The sequence below is a fragment of the Somniosus microcephalus genome, chromosome 10, assembly GCF_052327205.1.
Source record: "Somniosus microcephalus isolate GS21.2 chromosome 10, FLI_Smic_1.0, whole genome shotgun sequence".
NCBI classification, from domain to species: domain Eukaryota; kingdom Metazoa; phylum Chordata; class Chondrichthyes; order Squaliformes; family Somniosidae; genus Somniosus; species Somniosus microcephalus.
In genome coordinates, this window is record NC_140996.1 from 233591261 (window position 1) to 233607311 (window position 16051).

The window sequence follows — 16051 nt, forward strand, 5'->3', positions numbered from 1 at the left end:
TGCAGAGTGACGCTGGCATCTGTGAACCTGCACCCTGGCCTTATTGGATTTATTAGTGACTATCTTATATTAGTTTTGGACTCCGCAAGAAGTGGAAACATTTACTCTACGTCTACCCTACCGAACCCCTTCATAATCTTAAAGGTTTCTATTAGGACACCCTCAGCCTGTTCAATCTTTCCTGATAGTTATAACCAATATTCCCAGTAAGCTGCGCTTTGTTCCGTACGGGCTGTTTCTTTTAGCGCGTGGTCCCTTTAAATTTCCGTGTATGTGCGGTATTTACAATGGCGAAGCCGGTGAGCGGCCCGCGCGGGACCTTTCCCATTACTGCGCGGCCGCGCAGCTTAGAGGGGACATTGGGTATAACCTCTCGCTTCTGGCCTCATCCTCGTCAATCTGTCTGGCGCCTTCTCTGGTGCCTCTATCGCCTGTTTTACTGCGCACGTGTCTCACCTCCATCGTTCTTCCGGTGACAGGCCTGTCAGGTCAATCTGAAAGAGACGGGGAAAGATGTTAGAGGCAAAGACTTGGTTGGGTATTTAGGCACAGAAATAGCTTCAGTTGGGGTACGACATCACGAGCAGCCAGTGAGAGCCTTGGGAATCGGGGGGGGGGGGGGGGGGGAGGAGAAAGAGAGGAATACTGCAGAATGGGATTGGAGGCCCAGGGGAAGAGAGGGGCAATGGGGGGGTCAGTGGATGGGGAGAATGGGGATCAGAGAAAGAGGCAAAATGGGGGTCAGGGAGAGGGTAACAGGGTGAGAGAGAGGGGGAATGGGGGGTCAGGAGGAGGGAAATGGGGTTAGAGAGAGGGGGAACCTCAGAGGGCTGTGGTTGCTCAGTTGTTGCGTATATTCAAGACAGATAGATATTTGGACACTAAGGGAACCAAGAGATATGCGGATCGGGCGGGAAGGTGGAGATGAGGTCGATGATCAGCCATGATCTTATTGAATGGCGGAGCAGGCTCGAGGGGCCGTATGGCCGACTCCTGCTCCTAATTCTTATGTTATTATGACAGTGGACATTGGATGCATTTAGCACAATGGTACAGGACGCTATGAGAATAAACCAACGAGCTTTAATGTTGGGTAGCACTTGCAATTCCTTGCCACTAATTACACCTATCATCAGCCCCAGTGACCGATCAGCAACCATCCCAGTGAAGTATCAGTCCCATTTCTTCCGGACTGACCTGTCGCTAGAAAAAACACATCACCCCGTCTTAGTAAGGAGCTCGCCCTAGAGTCAGAAGGGTGTGGGTTCAATCCTCCCCTCTAAAGACCTGAACACATCAGTGCAGTACTGTACTGAGGAGTTGCTACACTGTCGGAGACGCCGTCCTACAGGTGACGCCGCCGAGGCCCCGGGTGGAGGGTAATGATCACCCGTCTCTATTCAAAGAGCAAGGAGCTTTTGTATAACTGTTAAGTGTCCCAGTCAAAATTCAACCACTCAACCAATGCTACCAAACTGGCTCGAGGAACAGCACCTCATCTTCCGATTAGGCACTTTACAGCCTTCCGGACTCAATATCGAGTTCAACAATTTCAGATCATAACCTTGGCCCCTATTACATTTTTACTTATTTTTTATCCACACCTTTGTTTTGCCCCCCCCCCCGTGACAGCTGTCTCTCACTCTGCCAGCGCATTTCACACCTAATCTGAGCCGTCTTTTGTCTCCACTAGTCCGATCACCATCTCGTCTGGTTTTGAATACCTCTTAATGTCTCTTCTCTTTTGTTCTCTCCCAGCCCGGCCTCTTAATCTATTTCATTTCCTGTGCTTCTTTAGTCTTGACAAAGGGTTTGCCTCGAAACGTTGACTCTATTTTCTCTCCACGGATGTTGCCTGGCCTGCTGAGTTTTTCCAGCATTTTCTGTTGTTATTTCGGATTTGCAGCATCTGCAGTAGTTTGCTATCCTACCAAACTGGCTATTCAACTGTGCCGTTTATGGTATCTTCCTGTGTACAACATGGTTGCCACATCTGCCAACATAATAGCCGCTATACTTTTAAAAGCAAGTTCTTTATTCACTCTGGGAATGTGGGTGTCACTAGCAAGGCCAGCATTTATCAGCAATCCCTAAGTGACCTTGAGATGGTGATGGTAGGCCACCTTCTGCAGTCTGTGCGGTGAAGGTGCTCCCATAACTTTTCCTATATTACAACAGTGACTACACTCTCTTAACCTCTCCTGTCTTCTATCCTATCACAGACCTTCCCTTTTGTTCTTTCATCCCCTCCATTTCCCAGCCCCTACACTTGCTTAAAAATCTGTTCCATTTCCTGCTTTATTCCAGTTCTGACGAAAGGTCATCGACCTGAAATGTTAACTCTGTTTCTCTCTCCACAGATGCTGCCTGACCTGCTGAGTATCTCCAGCATTTTCTGTTTTTATTTCAGATTTCCAGCATCCGCAGTATTTTCTTTTTGTATTAGTGACTACACTTCATTGGCTGTAAAGCATGTTGGGATGTTCTAAGGTCAGGCAAGGCGCTATATAAATGCAAGTCTTTCTTTTGTTTTACAATGCTGTTAGGTAGGGAGTTCCAGGATTTTGACCCAGCGACGATGTGTAATTAATTGGATGGCCCAAGTGACGTGACGCTACACAAGTTCTTTTAATCTGGTGTTCACATCTTAAATGCTCTCAACCTATCGCTGCATTTCAAGGGGACACAATATAAAGACTTGCATTTCTGTAGCGCCTTTCACAACCTCTGGACGTCCCAAATCCCTTTACAGCCGATGACGGCACCCCTGACAGCGCAGCACTCCCTCAGAAGTACTTTTGAAGTGAAGTCACTGTTGTAATGTAGGAAACGCGGCAGCCAATTTGGGCACAGCAAGCTCCCACAAGCAGCAAGGAGCTAATGACCAGATAATCTGTTGTAATGATGCTGATTGAGGGATAAATATTGGCCAGGACACCCAGGATAACTCCCCTGCTCCTCGAAATAATGCCGCGGGATCTTTTACTTCCACCTGAGAGCAGACGGGGCCTCGGTTTAACTTCTCATCCGAAAGACGGCACCTCCGACAGTGCGGCACTCCCTCAGTACTGCACTGGGAGTGTCAGCCTGGATTATTACGCTCAATTCTCTGGAGTGGGGCTTGAGCCCATGACCTTCTGACTCAAGAGACCAACAGAGTCAAGGCCGACATGGAAACTTCACACCCACACCACTTTAGTCCCAGTGACAAAACATTCAACTTAGGGATGGGCAATAAATGCTGGCCTTGCCAGCGACGCCCAGATGGCATAAGCGAATTTAAAAAAAGCTAAAACTTGAAACCAAGGACATTTCTACAATGAGTATCAGATTCAGTCATGAACTATCATGAAAAACAAGCAGATCAACCTGTCTGTGTGCAATGTAAATGTTTGCTGTAAGTCAGTGCCATGTTCAAACATTTAAGCCCTCTGATTGATTGAAGAGTTGAAATAATCAATTTTTTTTTTTGTCTAACTTGCAATTAAGCCTCAGTTTACCTCTGGCATCTCGCCTCCAACTCAAACACTCTGGGACTGGAGCACGTAACCTAGGCCGGCACTCCAATGCAGTACGAAACATAAGAACATAAGAATTAGGAGCAGGAGTCGGCCATACAACCCCTCGAACCTGCTCCGCCAGTCAATAAGATCAGGGCTGATCTTCGACCTCAACTCCACTTTCCCGCCCGATCTCCATATCCCTCGATTCCCCTAGAGTCCAAAAATCTATCGATCTCAGCCTTGAATATACTCAACGACTGAGCCTCCACAGCCCTGTGGGACAGAGAATTCCAAAGATTCACCACCCTCTGAGTGAAGAAATTCCTCCTCATCTCAGTCCTAAATGGCCGACCCCTTATTCTGAGACTGTGACCCCTGGTTCTAGACTCTCCAGCCAGGGGAAACAACCTCTCAGCAACTTGCCTGAAGCAGGCGCGGTGGCCCATGATGTCAGTGTTGCAACCAAGCGATCAGCATAACAGTGTCGGTATGGTACGAGAAATAAACTTCCAACGTTGTGACAATACACTTCATCGCCTCAAACTGCTCCCAACATCAGTGACAGACCGAGAACCACCCCAGCTGCAAATGCCCTCTCCAGGCACAACTCAAGGCTGGAATGGCAAACCCTGTGACCCACTTGTGATGCTGGGTGTTTCCCACAATTCAGACAGACATAGTTGTGCAAATATCACACGCCCTTTACACTTTGCTGGAATCATTTGTGACCATACACAGGACATACGCAGAATAAGGCAAACCAGCCTCAAGAACTGAACTCAGTGATGTGGTTAGCAGGAGGAGGGTGAATTGGTGTCCGAGGCATGATTTAAGGCGGTATTACATAGAATATACATCATACTAAGGGCAGCCTGTTGATCAACACTGTTTCAGCAACTTAAGCTACTGGCATGGTCAGTCCGTTCCCTTGATAATAAAAGCAAAAAATAATTAAAATCAATGTAAACTGAGCTCAGAGTTCAACAGCAATTACTGATATCCAATGTGCAAGTCACTAAATACAGGCAAACGTCTGATTGTGACTGAAAGTGTCGGGTGTGGCTTAATGGTAGCACTCTCACCTCCAAGTCAGAAGGTTGTGGGTTCAAGTCCCAAAATCCAGGCTGACACTCCACTGCAGTGCTGAGGGAGCGCCGCACAAGTCGACCGGGCAGTACTAAGCGAGCACTACACTGTCGGAGGAAGCGCTGCACTGGCGGAGGGGCAGTACTGAGGGAGCGCCGCACTGGCGGAGGGGCAGTACTGAGGGAGCGCCGCACTGGCGGAGGGGCAGTACTGAGGGAGCGCCGCACTGGCGGAGGGGCAGTACTGAGGGAGCGCCGCACTGGCGGAGGGGCAGTACTGAGGGAGCGCCGCACTGGCGGAGGGGCAGTACTGAGGGAGCGCCGCACTGGCGGAGGGGCAGTACTGAGGGAGCGCCGCACTGGCGGAGGGGCAGTACTGAGGGAGCGCCGCACTGGCGGAGGGGCAGTACTGAGGGAGCGCCGCACTGGCGGAGGGGCAGTACTGAGGGAGCGCCGCACTGGCGGAGGGGCAGTACTGAGGGAGCGCCGCACTGGCGGAGGGGCAGTACTGAGGGAGCGCCGCACTGGCGGAGGGGCAGTACTGAGGGAGCGCCGCACTGGCGGAGGGGCAGTACTGAGGGAGCGCCGCACTGTCGGAGGGACAGTACTGAGGGAGCGCCGCACTGTCGGAGGGGCAGTACTGAGGGAGCGCCGCACTGGCGGAGGGGCAGTACTGAGGGAGCGCCGCACTGGCGGAGGGGCAGTACTGAGGGAGCGCCGCACTGTCGGAGGGACAGTACTGAGGGAGCGCCGCACTGTCGGAGGGGCAGTACTGAGGGAGCGCCGCACTGTCGGAGGGGCAGTACTGAGGGAGCGCTGCTCTCTTAGGTGGACGTAAAAGATCCCATAGCACTATTTTGAAAAAGAGCTGGGGAGTTCTCCCCAGTGTCGTGGCCATTATTTATCCCTCAATCAAAACCACTAAAACAGATTATTTGGTCATTGTCACATTGCTGTTTGAGGGATCCTGCTGTGCATAAATTGGCTGCCGCGTTTCCTACATTACAACAGTGACTACTTCATTGGCTGTGAAGTGTTTGGGACGTCCGGTGTTCATGAAAGGCGCCATAGAAATGCAAGACTTTCTTTAATGTGCATGATGGCGCTGGTGAATGGAACATAGGCAGCAGCAAGCACTCCCAGACTTTTCACCAATCTCGGAACAGAACGAACGTGGCATTTTGCATTTCTCACACCTCTGTGGTTTGTCTGCGACTGTGGTCCCACACCCACTGTGAACGCCCACTAGACTCTTGCCCCATCAGTCTGGACTGAATCGGAGTCCTTGCCCAGGTGAAAGAGCAGTGCGCAAAGCCAGTCAACCACCCTGTGGCCCCAGCAACATTACAGAATTATACAGCACAGTAGGAGGCCATTCGGCCAATCGTAGCTCTACCGGCTCTTTGAAAGAGCTCTCCAATTCGTCCCACTCCTCTGCTCTTTCCTCAGAGCCCTGCAATTTTTTTTTAACCATTCAAGTATTTATCCAATTCCCTTTTGAAAGTTATTATTGAATCTTTCAGGCAGCGCTATCCAGATCACAACAACTCGCTGTGTTTCTCCTCATCTCCCATCTGGTTCGTCTGCCAATTATCTTAAAATTCTCTCAGGACTGGACAGGCTAGATGCGGGAAGGATGTTCCCGATGGCCGGGAAGTCCAGAACCAGGGGTCACAGTCTAAGGATAAGGGGTAAGCCAGTTAGGACAGAGATGAGGAGGAATTTCTTCACCCAGAGAGTGGTGAACCTGTGGAATTCTCTACCACAGAAGGCAGTAGAGGCCAATTCATTAAATATATTCAAGAAGGAGTTAGATATATTTCTTAAGGCTAAAGGGATCAAGGGATATGGGGAGAAAGCAGGAACAGGGTACTGAATTTGGATGATCAGCCATGATCTCATTAAATGGCAGAACAGGCTCGAGGGGCCGAATGGCCTACTCCTGCTCCTATCTTCTATGTTTCTATCTGTGTCCTCTGGTTAGCGACCCTGCTGCCACTGGAAACAGTTTCTTGCTATAACTTTGACCAGTGTGTGAAGACAGCACTTTGTGCAACAGTAGTACTGGTGACCATAGGCCGGTCACTGGTGTTGGGAGCAGTTTAAGAGCGTCACAGCAAAAGCTTAGTTGTGCGTTAAATTGTGTTGAAATTAAATAAATGCTGAATATAAAGCTGGTAACAGTACTCATTTTAAAAGAAAACATTTGTTACGCTTGCATACTGTGGGAGGTTTTCAACTTGGGAAACTGTTCAATTTTACACCTCAGAAAGGGCAGCAGCATAAATGCAAAGGTTATGAATAGAAAGGGTACGGTAGCATAGTGGCAATGTTACTGCACTAGTAATCCGGAGACCTGGACGAATGATCTGGAGACATGAGTTCAAATCCCACCACAGCAGCCGGGGAATTTAAATTCAATTAAATAAATCTGGAATTAAAAAGCTAGTATCAGATTCTGGTTCACTTACCCAGTCTGGCCTATATGTGACTCCAGACCCACAGCAATGTGGTTGACTCTCAAATGCCCTTAACTAACTTAAGGGCTCTGAAATGGCCTACCAAATCGCTTACGACAAAGTCGCCACACAGACTGCGGCGGCTCACCACCACCTTCTCAAGAGCATTTAGGGCCTTGCCAGCGACGCCCATATCCAATTAAAAAAAAGATGCACTGTTATTATCAACCACACCAGTCGCTTACACAGCAAGAAAGATTCCACAAATGAGCAGTTAATGTGTTTTTGGCAGTGTTGGTTGAGAGAGGAGTGTTAAAAGACTTACATTTCTAGAGCGATCTCAAGATGTCCCAAAGCGTTTTACAGCCAATGAAGTAATTTTTGAAGTGTAGTCACTGTTGTAATGTAGGGAAACGCAGCAGCCAATTTACGCAAAGCAAGCTCCCACAAACAGCAATGTGATAATGACCAGATAATCTGTTTTATTGATGTTGATGATTGTGGGATAAATATTGGCCCGAGGACAACAGGGTAACATCCCTGCTTTTTCAAAACAGTGCAGCGCTCCCTCAGTACTGCCCCTCCAACAATGCAGCACTCCCTCAGTACTGCCCCTCCGACAGTGCAGCGCTCCCTCAGTACTGCCCCTCCGACAGTGCAGCACTCCCTCAGTACTGCCCCTCCAACAGTGCAGCACTCCTTCAGTACTGCCCCTCCGACAGTGCAGCACTCCTTCAGTACTGCACCTCCGACAATGCAGCACTCCTTCAGTACTGCACCTCCGACAGTGTTATAAAAAAAGTTATACTTTTGATGGGAAAAGGCGGAGTGATATAGAATAGCAGAAGGATTGGGGGGTTCGGGCTTTGCACAGGTACCAGATCGGGGTCTCTTGGGCACCGGGACCCGGGCTCTCTCGGGACCCGGGCTCTCTCGGGTATCGGGACCCGGGCTCTCTCGGGTATCGGGACCCCCTCGGGTATCGGGACCCGGGCTCTCTCGGGCACCGGGACCCGGGCTCTCTCGGGACTCGGGACCGCTCAGGTATCGGGACTCGGGCTCTCTCGGGTATCGGGCGCTCTCGGGCACCGGGCGCTCTCGGGCACCGGGACCCGGGCGCTCTCGGGCACCGGGACCCGGGCGCTCTCGGGCACCGGGACCCGGGCGCTCTCGGGCACCGGGACCCGGGCGCTCTCGGGCACCGGGGTCGCTCGGGTATCGGGACTCGGGCTCTCTCGGGTATCGGGGTCGCTCGGGTATCGGGCTCTCTCGGGTGTCGGCCGATGCCGCGGTGACCGGGTTGCCCCGGGGCTGTCTCTTTAAGCCGAGTGCCGGGGGAGAGAGGCTCCGGCCGCCAGGTGGGGGGTGGTCCGGAGACGGCCTGGACGCTGGCCGGCGGGGAAGCGGCTCCCGGCGCTGTCCTTACCGGCTCCGGCTCCAGCTCCTCCTCCGCCGCCTGGTGCCGGTGCTGACCGTGTCCGTGCGGCCCGGGCCCGAGGCCGTCCAGCTCCAACACCGCCGCCATCTTTAGCCTAGTAACCAAGGCCGACGCCTCCCATTGGCCCGGCCGGTCCAGCCAATCAGCGGCGGCGACACTCACAGGTCGGGTTAAACCCGAGCCACGTAGACGTCAACTACGTCACGCCAGCAGCCCCGCCCTCTCCCGGGCGCGGTGGAAGGTCACGTGGACGTCCTGGGGTGAAGAGTTGCCAATCTCTCCCGGAATGCCCGGGAGTCTCCAGGAATGGAAGGTTCCTCTCCTGGACCCTGCTCGGAGCAACACCCAGGGAGAGAAATCATACATCGAGGCATTCAAATAATTAGGAGTTTTTTTTCCAATTTCCCTGAATACTTTCCTTTATTATAAAAATATTGGTTACAACAACAACTTGTATTTATACAGCGCCTTTAACCTAGTAAAACCTCCCAAGGTGCTTCACAGGAACAATTATAAGACAAAAAATTTGACACCGAGCCACAGAAGAGGGAAATTAGGGCAGGTGACCAAAAGTTTGGTCAAAGAGGTAGGTTTTCAGGAGCATCTTAAAAGCGGAAATAGAGGTAGCGAGGCGGAGAGGTTTAGGCAGGGAATTCCAGAGCTTAGGGCCCAGGCAACAGAAGGCATGGCCGCCAATGGTGGAGCGATTAAAATCAGGGATGCTCAAGATGCCAGAATTAGAGGAGCGCAGAGATCTCGGGGGGATTGTGGGGCTGGAGGAGGTTACGGAGATGGGGAGGGGGCGAGGCCACGGAGGGATTTGAAAACAAGGATGAAAATTTTAAAATCGAGGCGTTGCTTAACCGGGAGCCAATGTAGGTCAGCGAGCACAGGGGGTGATGGGTGAACGGGACTTGGTGCGAGTTAGGACACGGGCAGCAGAGTTTTGGAACACCTCAAGTTTACGTAGAGTAGAACGTAGGTTTTGGGGAAAACACTATTTTACTGAGCGGTGGAAGACAGGAGGTCACGTGGTGAAACTTCTGGGATTATGTCCAACAGAGTTGGTAACCCCATACTGGGGGCAACAGGGCGGAAGTGGTTCCCTCCAATTTTCTTTCGGGCCGCATGGCCCCTTTAACGGGTTGCACGGCCCATTCAAAATTCCGCACATGCACGTTTCTTTTCCATTTAAAATCCGGTTCACCGGCTGCGCGGGGCCTCCAGAGTACTGCACGGCCACGCAGCTTAAAGGGAACACTGGCTGGGGATAACAGGGAGATACTGGGTTGCAGCGCTCCTGGGGACCCGCACAGCTGGTGAACTAGCTTTTAACTAGAAAAACTGCGCATGTGCGGAATTCTGAATTAAAAAAATTAGGGGAACATTGGTGGCAACTGGGGATAATGGGGGTAAATGGGGGAGATACTGGGCGGTTCCTGGGGCAATAGGGTGTGATTGGAAGTAACGGAGATACTGAGAGAGCAGGGAGGGTGTGTGGACATCAGGCAATGACTGGGTGTATCAGAGAGTCAGGAAGGTAGCGAACCCATTTTTAAGATGCATATTTTGATATTCAAATCCCTCCATGGCCCCATATCTCTCCCTAAAAACAGCTCCCTGACCCTGACCTATTCCTTGTCCCCTGCTTTACCATTGGTGGCTGCCTCTTCATCTCTATGTCCCCTTCTGGAACTTTCTCAGTCTACATCTCTGCTCTGGTGTCTTGACCCTCAAATTGCTGCCTTCAAAAGCCTCAGACGTATCCTTCTCCTGGAAAGTGCTTTATGATTTTGGAGTAAAATCAGGAAGCACCTTTTCAAACAAAGGGGGGGGGGTGGAGGGGGTCAATTGAAATTTCCAAGTCTGAGATTGATAGATTTTTGTTGGGTCAGAGTATCAAGGGATATGGAGCAAAGGCGGGTAAATGGGGTTGAGAAACAGATCGGCCATGATCTCAAGGCTCAAATCAGATCGGGCTGCTGGTCCTGGACAGCGTTTACCCGAGGGAGCTCAAAGAGAGGGGAGCCGATATATCGGCACAGCTGTAACACAACTTCCAACCCTTTGTATTCCAGCCACCTTTGAGATAAAGGCCAACATTCCATTAGCCTTTTTAATTATTTTTTGTACCCGTGTACTAGCTTTTAGTGAACCTCTTCTGCTGGAAGTGCTTTGGCTACATTCAGATAGTTGGGAGTGGAGCCATGCCAGACCTGTCCCATGGGATACATTTTGGTAGAAAGAATGAGAAGAGGAAATATATAAAGGGTACAATCCTAAAGGGGGTGCATGAACAGAGAGACCTGGGGGTGTATGTGCACAAATTGTTGAAGGTGGCAGGGCAGGATGAGAAAGTGGTTAAAAAAGCTTATGGGATCCTGGGCTTCACGAATAGAGGCATAGAGTGGAAATTATGATGAACCTTTATAAAACACTGGTTCGGCCTCAACTGGAGTATTGTGTCCAATTCTTGGCATCATACTTTAGGAAGGATGTGAAGGCCTTAGAGAGGGTGCAGAAAAGATTTACAAGAATGATTCCAGGGATGAAGGACTTCAGTTACGTTGATAGAATGGGGGAGCTGGGGTTGTTCTCCTTGGAGCAGAGAAGATTGAAAGGAGATTTGATATAGGTGTTCAAAATCATGAGGGGTCTGGACAGAGTAGATAGAAACTGTTCCCATTGGCAGAAGGGTCGAGAACCAGAGGACACAGATTTAAGGTGATTGGCAAAAGAACCAAAGGCGACATGAGGAAAAGCTTTTTTACTCAGCGAGTGGTTAGGATCTGGAATGCGCTGCCTGAAAGGGTGGTGGAGGCAGACTCAATCACTGCTTTCAAAAGGGAGTTGGATAAGTACCTGAAAGAAAAACATTTGCAGGGCTACAGGGAAAGGGTGGGGGAGTGAGACTAGCTGAGGTGCTCTTACAAAGAGCTGGCACGGGCTCGACGGGCTGAATGGCCTTCTTTCGTGCTATAATCAGTCTATGATTCTCTGAATGAAGGCAAGGTGTTGGAGGAGGTGGATAGCGCAGTTGATCATGTCAAAGGCTGCAGAAAGATCGAGGAGGTATAATTCACCAGTCACTCAGAGAGTGGGAAACTTTGCAGGTGTGACCATCGATTGAGAATCCTAAAATCTTACAGCACAGGAGGCCATTCGCCCCATCGTGCCTGTGCCGGCTCTTTAAAAGAGCTACCCAGTTAGTCCCATTGCCCTGCTCTTTCCCCATAGCTCTGCATTTTTCCCCCCCTACAATTCCCTTTTGAAAGTTAACATTGAATCTGCTTCCGCCACCCTTTCAGGCATAGTCCGGGATTTGAAACCGGGACTTCTCGTAGAGGTAGTGTTGGGCTGAGTTGTGATGCCCTGTGTGGTTGAATACTGGACTAATAATCCAGAAAACATGAGTTCAAATCCCATCAGGGTAGTTTAGGAATTTGAATGCAGCTTTTAAAAATTTAGAAATAAAAATCTGGTATCAGTAAAAGTGACCGTAAAGCCATGTCATTAAAAACCCAACTGGTTCACTAAAGGTCATGAGTTCAAGTCCCACTCCACAGACTTGAGCCCATAATCCAGGCTGACACTCCCAGTGCAGTACTGAGGCAATTCTTCTTAGGCAGTCCCTTGGAACCGAGGATGACTTACTTCCACATTAAAAATGAGTTCTCAGGCGACTGATGAGTCCAATGCGGGACCTACAGTCTCTGTCACAGGTGGGGCAGACCGTGGTTGAAGGGGCGGGTGGGTGGGGTGCTTGGGTTGACGTGCGCTCCTTCCGCTGCCTGCGCTTGGCTTCCACTTGCTCCCGGCGAAGAGACTCGAGGTGTTCGGCACCATCCCGGATGCTTCTCTTCCACTTTGTGCTGTCTTGGGCCAGGGATTCCCAGGTGTCGGTGGGGATGTTACACTTTTTCAAGGAGGCTTTGAGGGTGTCCTTGAAGCGTTTCCTCTGCCCACCTGGGGCTCTCTTGCCGTGTCAGAGCTCCGAGTAGAGTGCTTGTTTTGGGAGTCTCGTATCGGGCATGCGGACAATGTGACCCGTCCATCGGAGCTGATTGAGCGCGGTCAAAGCTTCGATGCTGGGGATGTTAGCCTGAGCAAGAACACTGACGTTGGTGCGCAATGGATTTGCAGTACTGAGGGAGTGCTGCACTGTCGGAGGTGCCGTCTTTCAGATGAGATGTTAAACCGAGGCCCCGTCTGCTCTCTCAGGTGGATGTAAAAGATCCCACGGCACTATTTCAAAGAAGAGCAGGGGAGTTCTCCCCGGTGTCCTGGACCCAATATTTATCCCTCAACCAACATCACTAAAACAGATTATCTGGTCATGATAACATTGCTGTTTGTGGGAGCTTGCTGTGCACTAATTGGCTGCAACGTTTCCTTAATTACAACAGTGACTACACTTCAAAAAGTACTTCATTGGCTGTGAAGTGCTTTGGGACGTCCTGAGGCGCTTTAGAATTGCAAGTTCTTTCTTTCTTAACTGAGCAAATGTGGCAGCTAAGTTTCTTGATCGCACCTGGGGAGGAGGGAGTCACAACTGACCATAGGAAAGAAATTCTGCCAGGGCTTCTGCGCCTGATCAAAACCCAGTGACCCTTGAGGGAAAGTGTGTGTTTGTGGATGTCAGGTGAGGTTGGCTTTGGCTGTGATGCTTGCCGTGGGCAAATAGTCCCAGCACTCACTATCCGGTGTCACGCAAAGTGCTACGAGCGCATGTGGAGCCATCTCCTGATCACCCCCACCCCCAGCAAAAGTCAGGACAGGAGGGGAGCAAAATACTGAGAAAGTAATAAAATCAAGCGGAGGAAAGAATCAAGTAATTCAACGGGTTTGACACACCAAAGGGGACACAATGTTTCGCCGTAAATAGTCTGCCTGTACATGATAGAGGGGGAGGCAGAGAGGTTTAAGGAGGGAATTCCAGAGCGTGGGGCCCAGACGGCTGAAGGGACAACTACCAATGATGGGGTGGTGGTGGGGGGTGCCAGAGTCTGAAGAACGTAGGGTTCTCTTTGGGTTGTAAGGCTGGAGGAGCCCCAGTGAGTGACTGCTGGGTTGTTTTGCAGCCAAGCCATATCTCTATGTAGCATGGCCGCCCTCTCCTGGTACCAGTCAGTTCAGCTGGCAAACGTGTTGATAATTGGTCACCTATGAGAACTGCTGGATATACTAATTTTTAAATGTATTTACCTATCCTCCAAACTTTACTCTGGCTGAAATCAGCTCACTCAGTACAGACTGACTTTGCTGGCCTGCATGGCTGAGTTATTCACTGACTTTCCCAACTCCATGCCTGTCACCTCCAGACTCGACTATTCCAATGATCCCCCTGGCTGGATTCCCATCTTCTATCCTCCATAAACTTCAGCTCATCCAAAACTCTGCTGCCCGTATCCTAACCCATGCCAAGTCCCACTCACCCATCACACCTGTGCCCAGTCCAGCAATGCCTCGATTTTAAAATTCTCATCCTCGTGTTCAAATCCCTCCACAGCCCCTCCCCAGCTCTGTAACCTCCTCTAGCCCTACAACCCTCTGAGATCTTCCTCCAACTTTGGCCTCTTATCCAGCGCCCCACCATTGGCGGCCGTGTCTTCTGCCATCTTCAACTAAGCTCTGGAATTCCCTCCCTAAACCTCTCTGTCCTTTAAAATTCTCCTTATACCTTACCTTTGTCACTAAGCTTGGGTCACCTGTCCTAATATCTCCTTCTGTGGCTCGGTGTCCATTTTTGTTTGGTAACACTCCTGTGAAGCGCCTTGGGACATTTTCCTGTGTTGAAAGGCGCTAATTAAATGCAAGTTGTTGTGGGACGATCACTGCAAATTTCTCAAATTATAATCCACGATGACACATAATCTGTAATCACTAGGAAATTATCCAGTAGCAATCACTTAGAAATCTCTATGGTCGGTATAAGTAGTCTCCTCCCCTAATGATTGATGCACTGGAGAGTCTGACAAGGTGCTGAGCCACACAGATCCAATACAATCCCATGTCTGCGCAGAGTGAGTTGGGGGGTTATTGATGGTGTTGCAATTAACCCCTCTAATCAAAAAACCAACCCTTGACCCCTCAGTCCTTGCAAACTACCGCCCCATCTCCAAAGTCCTTGAATATGTTGTCGCCTCCCAAATCCGTACCCATCTTTCCCAGAACTTCACGTTTGAATCCCTCCAATCGGGTTTCCGCCCCGCCACAGTACCAAAACGGCTCTCATCAGTCACAAATGACATCCTTTGTGACTGTGACAAACGTAAACTATCCCTCCTTGACCTCTCTGCAGCCTTTGACACAGCTGACCACACAATCCTCCTCCAACACCTCTCCAGCTGGGTGGGACTGCACTCTTCTGGTTCCATTCTTATTTATCTAATCGTAGTCAGAAAATCACCTGCAATAGCTTCTCTTCCCGCTCCCGCATCGTTTCCTCTGGTGTCCCCCAAGGATCTATCCTTGGCCCTCTCCTAATTCTCATGCTGCCCCTTGGCGACATCATCCAAAAACACAGCATCAATTTCCACATGTATCGCACCACCACTTCTCTTGACCCCACCACGGTCTGTAAATTGTCAGACTGCTTGTCCGACAGCCAGAACTGGATGGGCTGAAATTTTCTCCAATTAAATATTGGGAAAACCGAAGCCATTGTCTTCGGTCCCTGCCACAAATTCTGTTCCCTAGCCACCGACTCCATCCCTCTCCCTATCAACTGTCTGAAGCTGAAATAGACTGTTTGCAACCTTGGTGTCATATTTGACCTTGAAATGAGCTTCCGACCACATATCCACGGCATAACTAAGACTGCTTATTTCCACCTCCTTAACATGGTCCGTCTCAGCTCATCCATGCCTTTGTTACCTCTAGACTTTGCTATTCCAACACACTCCTAGCTGGCCTCCCAAATTTCACCCTACGTAAACTTGAGGGCATCCAAAACACAGCTGCCCGTGTCCTAACTCGCACCGTCTCGTTCACCCATCCGCCCATGGCTCACTGACCTACATTGGATCCCGGTTAAGATATGCCTCGATTTTAAACTTCTCATCCTGGTTTTCAAATCCCTCCATGGCTTCACCCCTCCCTATCTCTGTAACCGCCTCCAACCCAATCACCACCCCCCACCCGAGATATCTGCGCTCCTCTAATTCTGGCCTCTTGCGCACCCGATTATAATCACTCAACCATTGGTGGCCGTGCCTTCAGCTGCCAAGGCCCTAAGCTCTGGAACTCCCTCCCTAAACCACGCCGCCTCTCTCCTACTCTAAGATGCTCCTTAAAACCTACCTTTGACCAAGCTTAGTTATCTGCCCTAATTTCTCCTTATGTGGCTCAGTGTCAAATTTTTATCTTATAACACTCCTGTGAAGCACCGTGGGACATTTTACTACGTTAAAGACGCTGTATAAACACAAGCTGTTGTTGGGTGTTATCGATGGTGTTGCAATTGACCTCAGCACCATTGGTTAGTGAGGGAATAAAACCAGTCAGGGTTCACCCTCCTGATCGCTATCCAGTGATCCTTATTTGTGGGTAGGTGCCAGGAGGTCA

General features: G+C 50.2%; 1 protein-coding gene across 3 annotated transcripts in view; it reads right to left on the reverse strand.

Annotated features, from left to right (window-relative positions):
- LOC147112169 (E3 ubiquitin ligase RNF121) overlaps positions 1 to 8621 on the reverse strand; it is a 53936-nt gene extending 45315 nt beyond the window's left edge. Inside the window, exons 1-2 of one of the 3 annotated variants that reach the window (XM_085999789.1) lie at positions 8480 to 8621; positions 457 to 494 (exon numbers count right to left, since the gene is read on the reverse strand). In XM_085999789.1, coding sequence (XP_085855915.1) covers positions 457 to 494; positions 8480 to 8572 — 131 coding nt within the window. In that variant the 5' untranslated portion in view covers positions 8573 to 8621. The other 2 variants (XM_085999788.1, XM_085999790.1) reach the window with 2 other exon arrangements.
- Positions 8622 to 16051: the final 7430 nt, after the last annotated feature.